The 21,379-nt window shown below is 39.5% G+C and overlaps 1 protein-coding gene across 1 annotated transcript in view; it reads right to left on the reverse strand.

Moving 5' to 3' along the window:
* The window catches only part of COL9A1 (collagen type IX alpha 1 chain), a 236,842-nt gene that overhangs the window by 87,505 nt on the left and 127,958 nt on the right, over nt 1-21,379 (reverse strand). Inside the window, exon 7 of the mRNA XM_075202592.1 lies at nt 781-864. Coding sequence (XP_075058693.1) covers nt 781-864 — 84 coding nt within the window. The remainder of the gene's footprint in view (nt 1-780; nt 865-21,379) is intronic.

A 21,379-nucleotide genomic window follows, 5' to 3' on the forward strand; every position in this document is an offset into this window, starting at 1 on the left:
TATTAAGTGCAAGCAAGGGGTTACTGACCTTACATAACACCCTCTCTATCAGGTATATTAACTTCCTTATACCTGAACCAGGATGACATTCCCACGCAGTCAATTTATAATCTTTTTATTCCTTTTCTTGTAGTATGTTTCCTTTTCTGAAAGCTGACACTTTATTTGTCTACATGACAACACAGTTTATTTTTACTAGTTTGATTTGTTTTTCATTCTTTGAGCTTTTAACCCACATCTGCTTTGTTGAGGCTACAAAATCACAAGGACTCCGAGTTATCTAACATTTAATACAACTACTTTAAATAATATATGGACTACCTGTTCATTTACTGAACATCATATCATATAACACATTGAGTTTATCAATGCAGACCTGTCCTATGTATTTTTATTTTAAAGCTACAATCTAATAGCTATAGTCTAACTAGCATCTGGCTTTACTGAGAATCGTTTAACCCATTAGATCTGTTTAAGAGTTTAAGCATGTTTTATTGCAAGAAAAACAAAATACAAAGCACAATATGAATTAAACAATGTATGTCATTATTTTTCTTTACGTCAGACATATGATGTCAAAAGGTCAAAACAGTTATTGTATATTTTACACAAACTTTTTATATACTCACAAATGCACACACACACACACACAGACACACACACACACACACACACACACACACTCACTCAGCAATTCTAATACATATTGCCTTCTATATAGAGGACCACTGTACCCTCCTCTGCTGATACTCCAGCAGGTTACTATCAAGCTTGACTTACCGCTCTCCGGGCCTCCAGCTCAGTGCAGGACTCTCGTTCCGGCCGCAGAGGATCACAGTGAATTAACATCCACTGCAGGTCAAACTGTTACAGAAAATGAATTGTGTCAGATTGAGTATATACAATGTATTGATATTTGCTGTACAAAACAAGCACTCATGGCAGGGTGAATATCAATTGGTCATGGTGAGATGGATGCAAGTTACATTTTCCACGTATAATTTCCTTTTTTACTTTTGAGTATGCGCACAGAGTTTCAGAACAAGTGTTTTGTGTTGTGCGTTTGCGCAGAAGTAAAAAAAAGTGTATTATATGCTGAAAATGTAATTTGTGTCCAACTCAACAGAAGTCCCCAAATGTCTGAACTGTACACGTTTTGTATGCACATCATGTCAGAGTTATAGCAGAGTAGAAAACACCAATTTATGTGTGTAGTGTGTGTGTGTGTGTGTGTGTGTGTGTGTGTTTTGTACTGTGGGAGGAAACCACCGCACAAAGGAAACATTCACAAATACAGGTAGATCATACAACTGCCACACAAAGAGGGCTCTGGTCAGAATCAAATCCATGACCCCAGCACTATGATGTAGCAATGCTAACCACTGTGCTACCTTACAAACTGCATACAACTAAGTGTAGGACTTTAAATTGCTGTAAGTAACATTCAAAAATGTTAATATAGTTTACAATTCTGCAAAACAAATGTACATGCAAAGTGTATTGAAGATACAACAATTTACTAAAACAATACCAAACCTACCTGAAGAGGAATCTAAGGCAATTCTAAACTGGAATGCATTTCCGTTTTCTAAGGTGCCAATGCTTGCTAACATGTCACTTGCGTGTTTAATGCTAGTAAAAGGGTATTCAACCACACATGTGCCTGATATGTGTTTTACCTGCATTTTGCTACTTGTAGAGATCACTGTAGGCTTCCAAATGTGTTTAAATCACACAACAAATGTAACCATAGTGTTTAAAAGTAATCTATCACAAAACAACAAAACACAACTCATACATTAACTATCACACTACAGTTCTAAGTACCCTACCGCTGTGTTTTAGAATGAATTAACAGTAAAAGACACAAGACATTGAGGTTGTTTCACAGTGAAGGATATCTGGGATGAAAGGATTATTTAGAATATTTTTAAAGCATTCTTTTAAGATAAGGTAAATGATAAGATTCCTGTATGTCCCTGTTTTCACCAGGGCAGTCCCAATTTTGTCTCTTCAAAATCATCAATTCACAGTGCATTTCTCTCCAGATACTTGCACCCACATTAACAAAAATAAATGCATATTGCCAACCTTTCAAAACTTAATTCCGGCAGATCCCGGGCAGCGGGGCGTGGCTGGAGGACGGGAGGGGCGGGGCACGGTGAATCGCTGCATTTTGACCCCGCCCCCGCGACACAGTGGCATTTTGTTGCAGGGGCGGAGCCAAAATGACACGATTCACAGCGAATCGCGTCATTTTGACAGCAAACTGCCGTAGGCAGGATACTTGCCTGCTCTCCCGGGAGTCCGGGAGACCTACCTGAATTTCGGGAGTCTCCCGGACATTCCGGGAGTGTTGGCAAGTATGGATAAATGAGAATAGGTTCCTGTAATTGTTTTGTTTTAGTTGAGATGTAAAAGAAAGCATGGGTTTGATATTATGGCCTGAGCAAACTCCAGGTTAGATGTGTGTCCTGATTTCTCATTTCCTGGGTAATTCTGCCATTTAAATTGATGAATAAAATAAACAAACACATGTCTACATAACAGTAAATAAACTATAGTTCCTCACTGGCCAGCTCTGTGCCACTGGCACAGTAGTTACATTTATATAGCAGTACTTATTTGACTGTGATTGTGCCAACATACTATCAACTAGAAAGGCACAGATTTACGTTTTCTAAGTCAATGTAAAAAACTGCCTCAGCTAACACTACCTGGAGGAATTTGTGCAATCAATAACTAATTCAAGAAACAAGTGACACATTCATTGTTTCAGCGTGCAGGGCATCATATGGATGTAGAAAGCATGGTTTGCACAATTCTTACAGATTGCAGGCAGGATACAAGGTGATAGACGTTCAGTGCATGGACATGAACATGTAGAATTATTACTTTCTGATTGGGATTGACAAGCAGGGTAACGAAATCTGTTCCAAATAATACTACTACCAATTTTCATCTGCCCTAGGCACAGGCCTAAGTAATATATCTTTAATCGAACCAGCAATTAGCACTTAGCAATACACACAGTCATGTTATTAAGAAAGTATACCCTCTTTCAAATCTGCCTTTTTACATGACATGACATATTTAACAATTATCGGGGCTAAATCTATTTCCCCGCTATGTCCGTCTGCGCATATTTCCAGGTACAAGAGTACCCAAACAATGCAGATATCCTGCATACCTCTATGGGATGCGAGAAAAAAATCTGTGATGTTGCTTAGCCCCTGTGTGCCTTTGCGACCATCATCATCATCATTTATTTATATAGCGCCACTAATTCCGCAGCGCTGTACAGAGAACTCATTCACATCAGTCCCTGCCCCATTGGAGCTTACAGTCTAAATTTCCTACTATAGACACACACTCACACACATACAGACAGAGAGGGAGAGACTAGGGTCAATTTTTTGATTGCAGCCAATTAACCTACCAGTATATTTTTTGGAGTGTGGGAGGAAACTGGAGCACCCGGAGGAAACCCACGCAAACACAGGGAGAACATACAAACTCCACACAGATAAGGCCATGGTCGGGAATCGAACTCATGACCCCAGTGCTGTGAGGCAGACGTGCTAACCACTACGCCACTGTGCTGCCCATGGTCCAATCGGGAGGCACTCCTCGGCACACTGCTAGTAATTGAATTGGCTCCATCAAGTTCTTACCAACAGCCTGATGTAGAGTTGGATGTAATTTACACTTAAATCGTAAATGGAAATTGCATCCCGCAAGTCGCCCAGATCTTTAGATCCATGCGACGTAGAACACTATGCAAACTGCACACACATACCTCTTTATCTGCCTTATGGGTCAATGCGCATGATACACACACATACCTCTTTATCTGCCTTATGGGTCAGTGCGCATGATACACACACATACCTCTTTATCTGCCTTATGGGTCAGTGCGCATGATACACACACATACCTCTTTATCTGCCTTATGGGTCAGTGCGCATGATACACACACATACCTCTTTATCTGCCTTATGGGTCAGTGCGCATGATACACACACATACCTCTTTATCTGCCTTATGGGTCAGTGCGCATGATACACACACATACCTCTTTATCTGCCTTATGGGTCAGTGCGCATGATACACACACATATCTCTTTATCTGCCTTATGGGTCAGTGCGTATGATACACACACATACCTCTTTATCTGCCTTATGGGTCAGTGCGCATGATACTCAGAAGTGTATCAGTCACAGCAGTCCTGTAAGGCAGATAAATTAATAAATATATTTATGTAACAAAAAAAATCATTAAAAAAATTAATTCAGCAGCAGCTAGCACTAGGCTAAGGATACATGTCCTAGAGACATATCCGAGTCTGCTTTCAACTCTGCATAGCATGTAAAGAGTTTGAACATACGTTTAAATGCCAGGTTCACCCAGTACCTCCCCTGTTCCACCTCTCTAAGTGTAAAGAGGTGCAATGGGGAGATCTGTCTCACTCTGAGTGCAAACTGGGACAGATCTTTGGCTACTGCGCCAAAGATCTATTTATGTCATGTCATGTAAAAAGGCAGATTTGAAAGAGGGTGTACTTAGAAAAATCTAATTTCATGTGATAAGTAACCCATAACTGATATTACTTAGTTATTATGTATTCAATATAAAAACATGAAGAAGCCTTGAGTGAAAAGAAAATGAATCCTTACTGTTCTATATTAATAAAGAAAATCATTTGAGCAATTAGGTATGTGTTAACACCATGACGAGGAGATCATACATTTGCAGTGATCTCAGAGAAGAAAAAACTTTTAAGGCCATCTGCTAATTTGAGGTTTATCATTCTTCAGTGAGAAAGCTTATTTACAAATGGAGAACATTGAAGACAGCCTTTTAAAGAAGTAGGCACCCTTGCAAATTCACCCAAAATTCAGAATGTGTGATACTCCCAGAAATCGCAAGTAACTCAAAAGCTACATCCAGGGATCTGTAGGCATCTGCCAACAATAAATGCTAAAGTTCATGACTCTACCATCATAAAAATCCTGAACAAGCATGGCTTTCCTAGAAGGGTGGCCAGGAGACTGCAAAGTGCATTTTTAAGAAAGAAAAGACTTCCGTAACAATGTTCTCTGGGCAGAAGAGACCAAAGTGGAGTTGTTTGTTCTTATTGCAAAATGACTTGTTTGGTGAAAACCAATAAACAGTCATCAAGTATAGTGGTGGAAAGTTGCTAGTTTAGTTGGTTTGATGCCACAAGATACATATGAATGAGTCCACCATGAACTCCACTTTATACCAGAGAATTGTACAGGAAAATGTATGGCCAGCTTGGCCGAAAATGTTATCATGAAACAAGAAAATGAACAGAATGGCTGAAAATTATTTTGCAAAGGCATGTCAAAGTCCAAACCTCAATCCTATTTAGATGCTGTGGTGAGACCTTGAGAGAACTGTGCATAAACAAACGCCTTTAAATATCAATGAACTAAAACCGTATTCCCCAAATACAATGTAAAATACTGATTAACCCATACAGAAAATGATTACTTCAAGTTAGTGCTGCTGAAAGTGGTTTTACAAGTGACTAAATTATGGGGTGTGGTTACTTTTGCATACAGGACATCTTCATGCTGGTTTATTTTTTGTTGAAAAAATAATGAGTAAAATCTTTTATGGATTATTGGTCACATCACATTAGGTTTATCAAGTGTTAGACAAGATGGTTAATTATGTCCTGATAAGTAAAAACACATTATTTTATGTGCCTGTGCTCGTTATGTTTGTTGTATAATAGTAGCAGGTAATGTAGTGCCAGGCTGTAACAATGGTTTCTGTTATTAGCAGGATCACACCACACTCAGTTTTGCCTTTTCAAAATCCCCCCCCTGTTTTTAAAGTATTGCATTTTAAGTAGGATTGAAAATGTGTCAGCTTAATTATACTGTAGGAGCTGCACTCAGGGCAAGTGGAGCTGTATTTACAATGTGTGCTGCTGGAATGTGCGGCAGGAAGACAGGCACACAAGGGGCTTTGTATGACTGACTGCTATGATCCTGTGAAATGTTTCACCATTGTGAGATATGTAGACTGGCCTCCATAATGTGACCTATGATGAAGAGCTAATGTCTCTTGCAACTGCCTGCTGTAACTGCTATGGGAGATAATGAATTCCTTTCATACATAAATGATCATTGCTATGGAAACTAAGAGACAGAACACACTGTAGCTAGAAATAGCGTGCACATTATTTCTACAGAGAACGAAATGCTGGGGAAATATACGATTATATGACCAGACAGAATCATTTTGCAAAATCATGGTCATTAAACTGAGGCTTCACTGCCCTCTGTGTGTATGATGGTTATGCATACTTTCACATAGGAAATCAGCAGTACAATGGGCTGCCTCACCACTGCCCAGCATGCGATAGATCCATGCTCCGTCAGTTCTCACTTGGGCTAACCTAATTGACATTTACAAATTCAGCCTCTCATGGTAGTATGAGGAGAGGAAAGTTATGCTTTCAAATATTATATAAATTACTGTAATGAAACAAAGATCAGTCGGAGACACTTCCACATTTATTTATCATGTTAAGCCTGAATAAACCGGACTTGCATCATAGAGCCCTAGGGAATGGAAAGACACAATTTATATGTTTAATGTCTAAAGCTATGAGTCTAGGCGTTGTCAATATTAGAACAATAATGTTTAGATCAACCAGACTCCCTTGGCTAGTATCAAGCATAATTAGGATAAGAAACATTTCAAGGCAAGTTTAACATGTAGAGATAATATCAGTACATCACAAATGTGTTGGCAGGTGCCGTCCCTGTGTGTTCACTTCCACACAGAAATGGACGCCTGCCTTCTGTGACCCACTCGCGTCTGGTTGCTCTCCAACCAGACACACAATCTCCGCGCTGATGCTAATCTACTGACTGGTATACAATGCTGGGCCTAATCCACAGACTGGTATACAATGCTGATCCTAATCTACTGATTGGTATACAATGCTTACGTTAATCTACTGACTAGTATACAATGCTGATCCGAATCTACTGACTGGTATACAATGCTAATCCTAATCTACTGATTGGTATACAATGCTGATCCTAATCCACTAATTGGTATACAATGCTGACGCTAATCTACTGACTGGTATACAATGCTGATTCTAATCCACTGACTGGTATACAATGCTAATCCTAATCTACTGATTGTTATACAATGCTGATCCTAATCCACTAATTGGTATACAATGCTGATCCTAATCCATGGACTGGTATACAATGCTGATCCTAATCTACTGATTGGTAAACAATGCTGATCCTAATCTACTGATTGGTATACAATGCTGATCCTAATCCACTAATTGGTACACAATGTTGATCCTAATCTACAGACAGGTATACAATGCTGATCCTTATCCATTGACTGGTATACAATGCTGATCCTAATCCATTGACTGGTATACAATGCTGATCCTAATCTACTGATTGGTATACAATGCTGATCCTAATCTACTGATTGGCATACAATGCTGATCCTAATCTACTGATTGGTATACAATGCTGATCCTAATCCATTGACTGGTATACAATGCTGATCCTAATCTACTAATTGGTATACAATGCTGACCCTAATCTACTGATTGGTATACAATGCTGATCATAATCCACTGATTGGTATACATTGCTGATGCTAATCCACTGACTGGTATACATAGCTGTTGCTAATCCACTGACTGGTGTACAATGCTGATCCTAATCTACTGATTGGTATATGATGCTGATCCTAATTTACTGACTGGTATACAATGCTGATCCTAATCCATTGATTGGTATACAATGCTGATGCTAATCCACTGACTGGTATACAATGCTGATCCTAATCCACTGATTGGCATGCAATGTTGATCCTAATCTACCGACTGGTGTATGATGCTGATCCTAATTTACTGACTGGTATACAATGCTGATCCCAATCCACTGACTTGTATACAATGCTGATCCTAATCTACTGATTGGTATACAATGCTGTACCTAATCTACTGACTGGTTTACAATGCTGATCCTAATTTACTGATTGGTATACAATGCTGATCCTAATCTACTTACTGGTATACAATGCTGATCCTAATTTACTGATTGGTATATAATGCTGATCCTAATCTACTTACTGGTATACAATGCTGATCCTAATCTACTTTCTGGTATAGGTTGCTGAATCCCAAACTGGTAACTGAATGCAATGCTGGTGACTGGTACTGATTCTAATCTGTATACAATGTTAAACTCTTTCTACATACTATTACACATTGATGACCCATATCTTAATTTGGGTAATATCCCTTTGGGTCCACAAAACATGTAATACAAGCTGATCTAATAAGAAATAATCTGTTACATTCACAAATATACAGGTACATCTTGTATACATTTGAAAGTGTATACAATAAATTTTAAAAATGTTTTACATTACTATTTGTGCAAATGTTCTTATTTATCCACGATGCCCATACAGGGTCTGATTCAGAGTAAGCATATCATGCAAACGTCTCATGCACAGATATGCATATGTACATCATAATCAGACCTGAAGATGCGTCCAGGGGGTAAATGTATCAATGTCCGGATTCTTCAACTCCAGCGTGTTCAGCGTCTTCGGCGATTAAATTTAAAGTGGCGCTGCCTTGTAAAGGGAAATTTCCCTTTATAATGCAGCGCCGCTTTAAATTTAATCGCCGAAGACGCTGAACACGCTGGAGTTGAAGAATCCGGACATTGATACATTTACCCCCAGGTCTGTATGAGTAGCAGATGCGTCCGCTTGAGACACACCCCTTAGTGTACATAGGTGCACACACATGCTCTGGGAATACTCTCATAAAATTTGTATACTCTTATTTTTATGGGATCGTAGGTCCAGCTGTAAATACTAATGGTGAAAAGGAAAAAGCATCACATAAAAGTCCTGTCTACTAGCACTTTATGACCATTGCTTTCTTTAATTTTAAAGTTGTTTTTATTATAAAGCGCTTTTTGCAGATGATCTCCTAGCTGTGGTTCCCAACCCAATCATTTCAATTCCCAATCTGGTTAAAGAATTCCAACGATTTGGTTCTCTATCCAATTTCAAAATCAATTATTCAAAATCGGTGGCTTTGAACTTATCTTTAGCTCCTCGTGTGGTTGAAGGGCTCCAGCAGGCTTTTGCATTCCAGTGGCACCCATCACATATTAAATATCTGGGTATACTTATTTCTAAAGATCTGACGCAACTGTTCGACCTTAACTTTAGTCCTCTCATGGCTAAACTTCGTAAGGATCTGGGAGAGTGGCATAACAAGGCCTTTTCCTGGATAGGTCGTATCAATATTATTAAAATGAACATTCTCCCACGTATCCTTTACCTCCTCCAGACTCTTCCAATTTACATACCAAATAAATGGTTTAATGACCTACAGAAATTGCTGAGAGACTTTGTTTGGAGGGGAAAGAGGCCCCGTTTCAAACATGACATTTTATATCGACGTAAACACATAGGGGGACTCCAACTTCCACACTTCCCCTTATACCATAATGCGGTGATGCTGGGAAGGATCCTGGAGTGGTCAAATGCTAATAGTGAGAAGCAGTGGATCGTTATTGAAGGATCATACCTTCCTTCCTCACCTCTATTTACTCCATGGTTAAGCAAACTACCTATCATCAGACACCCCATAATTGGTCCTACCATTTTAGTATGGTCCAGACTTCGGATCCTTCCACACCTCTCCTCTATTATTTCACCACTGACCCCCTTATTTGATAATCCTTTTTTCCCCCCAGGCGTACAAACTGGCCCCTTTAAGACATGGGTGCGTGCTGGGATTACACGTGTCGGCCAGCTGATAAATTCCACCGGTGTGTCCTCCTTTCTTGAGATCCAGTCCAAGTGGGAGCTTCCGGGATTGGATATTTGGAGATACCTCCAGATCAAGCACTTCCTGACCTCGGGATTACCTCGTAATGATATAACTAGAGCCCTCACAGCGTTTGAAACATGGTGTCTAGCAGATGGCTGTCTTACCCACCTGCTCTCCAAAATCTACAAACTACTTATAGAAAACCTTTTTAGCTCCTTACCCAAATTCACCACTGCTTGGCAGCAAGATCTGGGAGAGCAGGTCCGTGAAGCAGACTGGTTAGCCATTTTTGAGACCACACATGCTTATTCTGCTAGTGTCTCTATAATAGAAACTAATTACAAGGTTCTAACAAGATGGTATAGGTGCCCAGCCCAACTAGCAAACTTTTTCCAGGGTGTTTCTGACTCCTGTTGGAGATGCCAGAATGCCCGGGGCACTACTATGTATATCTGGTGGGATTGTGAGATACTCAGACCTTTCTGGTCCAAGGTCATGGAGGTCTCTGCTGAAATATTAGGAGATGATGTTCCCGATAGTCCCGCCTTCTGGCTTCTCAACAAGATCGACGTTCCAATTTCCAGGTTTAAAAAAAACATTTTACGTTATCTGATTTCGGCTGCGAAAGCAGTGATTCCAACCCATTGGAGATCTCCTAACCCCCCAACCATCCGGGAGTGGTTCCAGAGATTGGAGTTTTATAGAGTTATGGATGAGCTTTTACTTTCATCTGCTGATAAAGTTACTGAATATTACTCCATTTGGAGCCCATGGCTCGAATTCCAGGACTCCGATAAATTTAATCATTTAAACAAACCAGTTCTCTCACCTACTCTCCTTGCTAGGACTTGAATTGTTTATTTACATAATCTGTACTAGGAAACATTCCCCCCCCCCCCCTTACCTATCCCCATCTCTGTCTTTTCCTTTTTCTCTCTTTCTTCTTCTTCTATTATAACATTTATTTGAATGTGTTATTATGACATTTTGTATTAATGAGGTGGTTTTGTTACCCACTTATCTGTTCTTGTGAATCTCTGTTGAAACTGCCTTAAAAACTTCAATAAAGATAAATATTATAAATCCTGCTCACTCTACTCTCATTTAAGTCTTGACTAATCATGAAAATAAGGTGACATTGTGTCTTTATTAGTTTTATTACTTTTTTGCATTTGAATCTTTTATTACATATAAACTGTACATAGAAATGTGCTTACTCACATCAAATGCACCTGGATGGCTCAAAAGTCATCCGATATTAAGTATAGCAAGACTCCCATTTACCAGTGAAGAGACAAAAGCTCTCTGCCTCCACTCAACCAAGGAATGTCCCCATAAGTATACCCTCTTCATCTCATCCCACAACACTAATTTTTTATATTTAATTGTGTGTTCAATTTAAAGAAGATTCACGCGACCAGTGTGTGTGTAGGAAGAGGGCAATCCATTCGCTTACCATTAAATCAATGCATTACTGCAAAATAGACTCATGACATCACACAATTGACACATGCACATTCAGTTAGAGGAGGGTAATTTACACATGGCTTAATCATAGCACTTAAACTATACCAACCAATCAGCAATTCACTTTGATCCATTTTGTGCAAGCTAGAAAATGAAGGCAAGTGTCTGACTGGTTGTTAGGCTTTTCATACAGATTTCACACTTTTGAGCAGTGTTAGTAAACAACCCTTAGAGGGCCTGGTGTGCATAAGAAAATGCTTCTGATTAAGCACAGCAGTTTCTCAAATTTCTGTATGTTTATCAAGGCCTCTTTCATAGAAAGCAACTTGCTTATTTAAAAACAATGTGTTCTGTTCACCATTCAACTGCATTTCTTCCAGGAGGTTTTGCCATATACTAGCTACCAGACTGATGGTCTGCTTTAAACATTAGACCACAAACTCTCCTCTGTATTCTATACACCATTGCTTCAGCTTTGTGTACTAGTATACAGCAAAGACACTATCTTAATCACCAGAATGAGAAGTGAGATAAGGCTGTAGGTTGTAGGATTCCCTGTGATCTCTGATGACAGCCCTGGTCAGACGTGGTCATTAGTTCATTTTCTAGACTCTACTGAAGAGCTTAATTGTGTTATTAGGTTGAGGAAAATAAACTGCTGCCTTGCTTAATATCGCCATCTTGTGGACATTTTGAAAAATGTTAAAGAAGGTTTAAATTGCATAAAATATTCGTTTTTTTCTTGCTTGCAATAATAATGAAATTGTTTTTCATAGGATTTTGCATCTACCTATTTATCTATTGATGTGCAGTAATTAACAGCATATTCTTTATTTAAGCAAAAATTAGAACTTGGACCAAAATTTAGTGTGAAGAGGAACAGTTAGGTTTCATGTTCCTAATTAAATAATGACTGGTGTGCAGTTTTGCACACATTTTGCTGTTGACATACGAATGACAATCCAGTTATATTACTCCCTCTATGGGTTGGGCAAGCATGGAAAAGTTTTGGGGGATTGCACCTTTGCTTTTTGTTAACATTTCATGTTATCTGTATATTTACTGTATACTCCAATAATATGTCAATTCAAACTAACTACAAGGACACAGCCCCTGCTATACCGAGTCTCTCCGCGCCGTTGAGCGGTTCAGCTGTCGGCGGTTGCCTGGCGGCTGCGCACCATATAAATCTGTGTAACTGTGGAAACAACACATAGGTGGGCCTGTAAGGATTTCCCCGCTCATCTGTGCAGACAAGAGTCAGCAGGTGGGCTTGTGAGGACTTCTCCGCTAGTTTGAGAGGCTAAGGTTGGGCAACATACTACCAGGTTTTGAATCAACATGCAGATCGGGACTTTTTTTTTTCAGTTGTTGGTAAAATCGTTAACAATATCATATCAGGAGAAATATTCTGTAGTGTGTACCCAGCCTAAGCTGTCAGAGGCACAGTAACATATATTCACTCAATACTGTAAGCAAAAAAACAGAATTATATACAACGTGACAGCTGTATGCAAGTTTGTTTCCATCAGAGGTTCTGTCTCATTGTGCGCTTGGCTTCAAGGTGGGTGCTTTTATTGGAGGATCATAGTCATTTAGCTGGCAGCTTGTCTGCTAACTTCTCCAACTCACTGTATAATTAGTGGGACTAGTGGAATCCTAAGTCTGTAGTACGTGACTAATGATTACCACTATATTTGGGAAAACACACTTGTTTATATATTGCCATTTCTCTATGAACTAATGTTCTATATCACTATAAGGATCTGGACATTCCTTAAAGATTACAAGAACTTTTTCAAGTATATGAAATTGTAATCATTTTTCATCTGTAGTATATGCCACTGTTCTTTATATCCTTCATGTGATATATTTCTACTCAACACCTCCCCTTCTGCATTCTGTGAGATTTCTTTAGCAATCCTGATTATTGCTATGAAATCAATGTTTTTGATATTATACTAGGTTTTTAGATAAGCTTGTGAGACTTATCATTGTTTCTTCATGTGTACTACATATTTTATATTGATGATATCACATTATTAGAAAGTCATCTATAGTTTTATATGGTTTTAGACTACATTAAAATTATTTATAATTGTACTGGTGATTCGTGAGAGACCTTATTATTTATATTATTATTTATAATGCAATTCTGGTTAAAATAACTCAGTATCTTTTTCCTTTAGGTGCTTTCAGTTTATTTGTGGAGAACTGCAGCCTCCTGTTTACAGCTGCCTAACTGTTGAACTGAATATTGATTATTATATATTTTTTCCTTATATTGTGCGTCATCAATTTAAGGGGATCTTTCTTTTTTCTTGTTGCAACAATACTTTCCCTGCAAAACAACTTCTACTAGCCATCTCTACAAAGTACATTCAATATTTCAACTCTGAATGGGGAAATGTATAATCTGAAATTATAGATTACCCAGATCCAGATTTCTAGCTAGACACACTAGACCTGTGGCTTAGTGTGAGTCACACTGTAATGTGCTTTGCTTCTATCCTGAATCCTAAATAAGAATTCTATTCACAACAAGGCTTCACTGTTACAGGAGTAGCTGTAGAGCTTAGTCAACCGCATACTGGCATAAGTGCGACTTCCAAGGCCCTCTGACAAATTTGCAACTGGGTCCTACTAAACATATATCAATGGTTGAATAGTACAGTAAGAGCCAATACAGGTCCTCATCCTGATGGGTGGTATTATGTAAACAACAATATGTATCATTTTTATTATTAATTTTCATTTATAGGGCGCCACTAGATGTGCGTAGCGCCGTACAGGGACAAACGAAATTACAATACGAGGTGAGACAGCACAGTACAGTAAACAATAAGCACAGTAACTCAGTAAGCTCAAAGCACAGCTAGAGGGGCAGGGGAGGCGAGAGGGGAAGGTCCGCATACGATGGAGTCCAAGAGGGAGGGCACAGAGGACAAGGAGACCATCAGAGGGGAGAGGAGGGAGCGAGAGGGGATGGGGGGTAGAGGGTCCTCGAGGAGGAGGGCTAGGTAGCTGGAGAGAAGAGTTAAAAATGGTGAAGACAGGAGGAGAGATGGCCCTGCTCAAGGGAGCGTATAATCTAAGGGGTGGGATAGACAGACAGAGAGACACGGGGGAGAGAGGGAGAGAAGGAGGAACGGAGGATAAGGTTAAGGATAAGGGAAGGGGAAGAGGCAGAAGAAAAGGTAGGAAGTTAAGTGGGAGACTGGAAGGCTTTAAGAAAAAGGTGGGTTTTTAAAGCCCGTTTGAAACTGGACAAATTGGGGGAAGTTTTGATGGAGGGAGGGAGCTTGTTCCAGTGGAGAGGGGCAGCGCGTGCGAAGTCTTGGATACGCACGTGGGAGGAGGTAATCAGGGGGGAAGAGAGGCAACGGTCATTGGCAGATCGGAGAGAGAGGGATGTGTGGAGCTGGAATGACAAGGGACATCACATGATAGCTTATGGCAGTGGTGAAACTACCATTATTGTAGTGCTCATCTAAGAGCTTATGCAGTGAAGCCCAAAAGGAGATTCTTTCTGCATGCCCTAAGCATACTCAGATGTGTATGACTATCAGGCGCGGGCTGGGAGAGGGAAGCCCGGGGGGCACACAGACGGCCGCATCTCATAAAATGGGATGCGGCCGCGTCATTGATGACGCGGCCGCATCGCCTGTCATGTGATGCGGCCGCCTGTGCGCTGACGCGGCCGCATCTCATGTCATCAGATGCGGCCGCTGGTGAAAAGGTAGTATATTGCATCCGGGGGGCGGCCAGCCGGCCTACCCCCCAGCCCTAATAGCTGTCTGACTGAGCGCTGCCCCCCGGGCCAGCCCGCCCCTGATGACTATAGTATCGTAAAGGTATAAATTGTGAGGGAACTGCACTTGTGTTGAGCACATTGGGATGAAGAGTCTGTTCTATGTATTCATAGCAGGTTATGTCTCTGAAACCACATTACTCTGATGTGGATGGGGCATCATTTAGGAAACCTGTAACATTGATTCTCATGTTTATGTTATCATAGCGGTGGGAGTCCTCACCTTCCAAACTGCCCCTAGTGTATTATACTAGAGTGTTGGTTAGAGTCACACTCATAATGATATGGGTGGATAAAGGGATGACACATCGCAACATCGTTACTTCTGTTCCAGAACTGGTTTGTAGACACAACAGGGCTCAACCAGGAGGTGACACAGTCTAGTACACTTATCTTCCTGCGGCACAATAGAAGATAGTAGGACTATACAACACTTTATTGCAATTAAGTAGAAGCATAATTATGATCAAATGCATAAACGTATTGCACTATATTTGGCACTCACTGTAAGGGAGGAATTCAATTTCCCCCAGAATACTGCAGCGGTAAACCTATTACCGTTAATACGGTAATTTTAACACAGATTTCTGCTCGATGATCAGGGAGCCGCAAGCAAACAGTCAGCATTATAATTACCTTATTAACGGTAATAATGCACACTATTACTGTAATGTTGGTAATAGTGGATATTGCCCAGAGCATCACACTGCCTCCACCGGCTTTCCTTAATCCCATAGTTCATCCTGGTGCTATCTCTTCCCCAGGTAAATGGCGCACACGCACATGTCCGTCCACATGATATAAAAGAAAATGTGATTCTTCAGACCCGACCACCTTCTTCCATTGCTCCATGATCCAGTTCTTACGCACATGGCCCCATATGCACCAAGTGGTGATATACTGTATATTCTGATACCTTTCTATCATAGCTAGCATTAACTTTTTCACCAATTTGTGCTTCAGCAGCTGTTCTGTGGGATTGGATCAGATAGGCTAGCATTTCCTCTCCACATGCATCAATGGGCCTTGGGCGCCAAAGACCCTGTCGCCAGTTTACCAGATGTCCTTCCTTGGACCACTTGTGGTAGGTACTAACCAGTGCATACTGGGAATACCACACAAGACCTAGGGGTAAATGTATTAAGCTCTGGGTTCTTCAACACCCGCGAGTTCGGCGTCTTCGGCGTTTAAATTTAAAGCGGCGCTGCTTTCCCTTTACAAGGCAGCGCCGCTTTAAATTTAAACGCCAAAGATGCCGAACTCGCGGGTGTTGAAGAACCCGGAGCTTAATACATTTACCCCCTAGTGTTTTGGAGATGCTCTGACCAGTCGTCTAGCCAACAAAATTTAGCCCTTGTCAAAGTCGCTCAGATACTTATTTTTACCAATTTTTCCTGCTTCCAACACATCAACTTCAAGAACTGACTGTTCACTTGCTGCCTAATATATCCCAGTCCTTGACAGGTGCCATTGCAATGAGATAATAATTATTATTCACCCGACTTCTAGTGGCTGATTGGTGTAAATGGTTGCCAACTGTTTCCTTCGTACTTAGCGTAAGACAGACTAATGAGGAGAGAGCGAATGGTGGTTCTTGTAAAATAGTACTTGTAAGGTTTTTTTTAAGGTTACTACATTTCATATTTTTTTTTTAACATCTTTATTTGTAAATGCAATCACACATTATACGAGAATCCAACATGACCCATGAGGGTCCAGAGATTAAACAGCTCAATAAGAAAAAATGGACCCACTACAGGCATGGCCAATGTACAGTGTACCTCTGAGGTTGGTGAGTTACACAGTCAGACAATTGGTTAAGAGCCTCAATGAGAGATGCAGGTGTGTGATAATATTTGAATGGTGGGAAGGGAGATAGTAGGTGCGTGGGGGTTGGGAGGGGAACTGAGGCCTAACAGGGAACTCCCAGCAATTACATTTACTTTTTTAAGCATTTCTGCATTGTGTATTCCTTTTTTTATCCTGAAATACATGTGCGCACACACCCACTAATCCAACCCTGCAGAAGAGCAGAAGTACACACAGATAGATAGATAGATAGATAGATAGATAGATAGATAGATAGATAGATAGATCTTAAATATCATTAAGTTTCATTAAGTAAAATATTAATATATGGATTTAAGGATGTTTCATCCAGAAACTTGGGAGGTCATTTAAAATTGGCTTAATCTTCGTACAGTGCATGTGTGCAATAAAGAGTGCACAAGATGTAAGCATATCTTTAACTTATGATTTACGACTGGAGAAGCGGTACAAGGGAGTGAAGGGCCGTATGCCAAATATAGTAAGGCGATATTAATGTAATTACAACTCATTTCGATGTGGACGTAGATGTAGATACGCCTGTCAAGAGAATGCTGAAAGGCAGCTTCAAATATAGGAATGACAAGGACTATCAGTAGTATTATCTAGCAGCTTATGTTTGGCTGTTTGCTGATTGACCTCCAGTGAAAGTACTCTGCATCATGGCTATGTTAGAGCAATTAAATTAGTTTATTAGCTGCTGTCTATTTACATTACTTAATTGTCATTTCCATATGTGCTGCTGTAAAAAATATAATACCCATTTAATTTTTAAAGGGATAAACCTCCTATGTGGAGGTGTATTTAATTGTTTATGATATGGTAAATATGACTTTAACTTTTTTGAAGACATAATTCTCTTTTGTGTATCTGACCTCAATACCATTGTACACACAGACGTAAGTATGCTTTTTCTTGCATGCCACTTTTCCTACATCTTCCAAATACACATAATGCTGTGTTTAGGGTTAGGGTCAGACTTCAGATGTTTTTTTTCCTTTTCCCCTTTGAGTTTTGTTGATAATTGATTTGAGTGGCAGATTGCGGTAGGTTGTAGCCGAGTGTGTCCAAACTCTAAGAGCAATCCCGACCCTATGCCTAATGACTTCATTTAAAAAAGTGATTTGTTTTGAAAATGGCAGAACAGATATGCTCAGGAATTCAGCTGTCTGTCTCCTGATTGGTCGAAATGCCTCTCAGGTGCACTATGGACCACATTTTTGGGAGCATTCACAATTTTTTTTATGTAACATATTATATATATATATTTTTTTTTTAACATATATTTTATATATATATATATATATATATATATATATATATATATAGTATTATACTGGAAATACCAGGACACTACGAAGTAGCTAAGAGAACCTCACCAAAGTATGAGCATAGGGTAAAGAATTTTTTTAAGTAAATTTAAGGTGGAAAACACCGTAAATCCTGTTTGGAATACTAATATAATGTTTTTTTCATGTGAATTGTGTACTATTATTAATAAAACTGTCTGCAAAATAGCAGCATAGAAATAAACTCATATAAATACATACATTGAATTAAACAGACACTCTAAAGAATATATCACAGTGAGCTGTGGAGCAGTTTTAAACCACTATTACATTTTCTTTATTTGTGCTAGGTGTCATTCCACTCTGATGGTCTCTGGCTGTCATACTAGTATCTGAATGTGACATTTCTAGTAATCTGGCTCTTACACTGCTAGACTATCTTCTTTATAGCTAAACAGTTAAACATATTCCCAGCACAGTCATATTCCCTGTTACTAAAGTATCCTAAGAACATAAAAAATGGCTTCAGTGAGACCACAATTTACCAGTTTTCACTCACCTCGCCTTAATAATAATGTCTAGTTTTTATCTGATCACTCTGATTTTGCCTAAAGTACTATTATAATATCAGACTGAAGTTGTGCACATGAAAAGAATGATAGAGGAGTTAGATATTAGATTATCTAATGGGAATTAAGTTTAATCATTTTTGAGGCTTCATTTTCCCCAAACCATTTTACTCTGAAGGAAGTAACATATGTTTGAAGATCAATTATTATGATTATTATTATCAGCACATTATGAGGCAAATATATACATTTGTCTGCTCTGTCTTGCCATGTTAATGAGGGTGTTCTCTCTGTGCTTACTGAAGGATCAGCCAAGCAGGATAGATTGTATCTGGCAAATCTTGCAGTAATAGATAAAACAAGATAAAAATAAAAAATACATTGATTCTGGCTTGCTAAATGATCTTCATGCTACTTAATGTACAATAATATGGTCTGATAACACCATACCAATTTCTATACACTGTACAGTGATTTGATCAGAAATAATGTAGTCATTAATCATTTCCTTGCTCTGAGGGTGATTTACAAACCGCAAAAAATGCAGTTTCGCTATTCTCCTTTATGTGCGCAGCCACCTAGCACATCAAGGGGCACCCCCACAAGAGTGCCAAGCTGTGTGAGTTTGCAGGTAAACCTGAAACTGTCCTTGGTGGAAAAAGCAAAATTTCCCATCCATTCAAGTCCAATTTACTTCCACTTTTTCATCTTTTGAGTTTGGAACTGAACTAATGGTTATTTTATCCTCATTTATGTCTTAAATATATCATGAGGGTGAGGGGACAACGGGACTGTTTTTATTTCGGGTCACTCTGTGCACTTTCCTATAAAACTGGGTGCACTTGTGCAATATTAGGTACCTAAGGCAGGATGTTGAGTTGAATGTATTGCAGGCACGAGCTGCATTCACACAAAAACGCATGTATACGGATCTTAATATCAGCATATAAGCTTAAATACATAATGATGCATTATTAAGCATATCATCACGCCCGTTAGCATCATCATTTTCATGGTGAACATTGGTTTTAAATGCAGTTATTTAAAGAAAAAACAATTAAAACAACAGCATTCTCCCCTCCTCTGCCCAAAGTGTTCCCAACACCAGCACCCATAGCCTAGGCTGGTAGCACTAAAACTGGGGGGACAAACACTGTAAGGTTACCAGCACTAGGCTATGACAGGCTGAGCTGGTGACACTATAATAGGGACACATACTGCATGGGATCCCCTGCCATAATGTCACTCAGCCCTAACCTGTTCTGCATTCCCTTGGAGATGCTGAAAGCACTAGGGCTCCTCCCAACCCCCCATTGTGCTGTGAGTGCTGAGGTAATAAACATGTTGAAAAATAGATATAAGCATTTTTTGCTGGTGCTTTACGGGTCCCAGCAAACCATGGCATGGATAAACATTAGTGCTCCATTTCTTTGTATTGGCAGTATTCATTTTGTATGACAATCATACATTTTATATACAATATATATCAGTGTAACGCAGAATGAGTGGCATATTCTCAGTGAATTGGAGGGAGATATGTAATTTTCATTTTTTTTCTTAAAGTAAATAAACGAGACTGAATAAATAACTTACCTTTATTTATTGGTATTACAAATTTAATGCTTGTCCCCTTCAATATACTCCCCATTTGTACTAATACATCGCTGTAGTCTTGTTTTCCACTGGTCAAAGGCATGGAGCGAATCAATTTCTGTTACTTGTTTCAACATATCTGCCGTTTTCTTCTTTACAGCATCAACTGACTCAAAATGTGTCCCCTTTAAGCACTGATTTAACTTTTGGGAAAAGATAAAAATCGCAAGGTGCTAATTCGGGCGAATATGGAGGATGTTCAAGTGTAGTAATGTGTTTGTCGGTCAAAAACTGCTTCACAGAAAGTGCTGTGTGAACAGGCGCATTGTACTGGTGAAGAAAGAAACCATTTTCCACAGTTGCGGCCGTTTCTTTCTGACTCTCTCTCTCTCAGCTTTTTCAAAACTTCCTTTTAATAATGCTGATTAACTGTTGTGCCTTCTGGAACCCAATCTTCCAAAATTACACCCTTGATATAGAAAAAAAACAATGAGCATTGCTTTGAATTTTGACTTGCTTTGACGACCTTTTTTCATTCTTGGTGATGACGGTGTTTTCCAGTGCATTGACTGTATATTGGTTTCAGGATTGTACTGGAAAATCCAGGTCTCATCACAAGTGATTACTTTATGAAACAGGTTTGGATCTGTGTCAAGTTGCTGCAGAATGTCAACACAACATTCCATGCAACGTTCTTTTTGCTCTGGTGTGAGAACCCTTGGGACCATCTTTGCACAAACTTTCGTCATGTTAAGATCCTCACGCAAAATTTTCCATACGATGTCTTTGTCAATGTTCACAGATTCAGCTATCATTAGAACACTGACTCCACGGTCTTTTCGAACAATCTGACTGATTTTTTTCTACATTTTCTTCGTTCCTTGAAGTGCAAGGTCGTCCAGGGCGTTCATCATCTTCGACATTCTCACGTCCCTCGCTAAA

This window comes from Mixophyes fleayi, chromosome 3 (assembly GCF_038048845.1).
Source record: "Mixophyes fleayi isolate aMixFle1 chromosome 3, aMixFle1.hap1, whole genome shotgun sequence".
NCBI classification, from domain to species: domain Eukaryota; kingdom Metazoa; phylum Chordata; class Amphibia; order Anura; family Limnodynastidae; genus Mixophyes; species Mixophyes fleayi.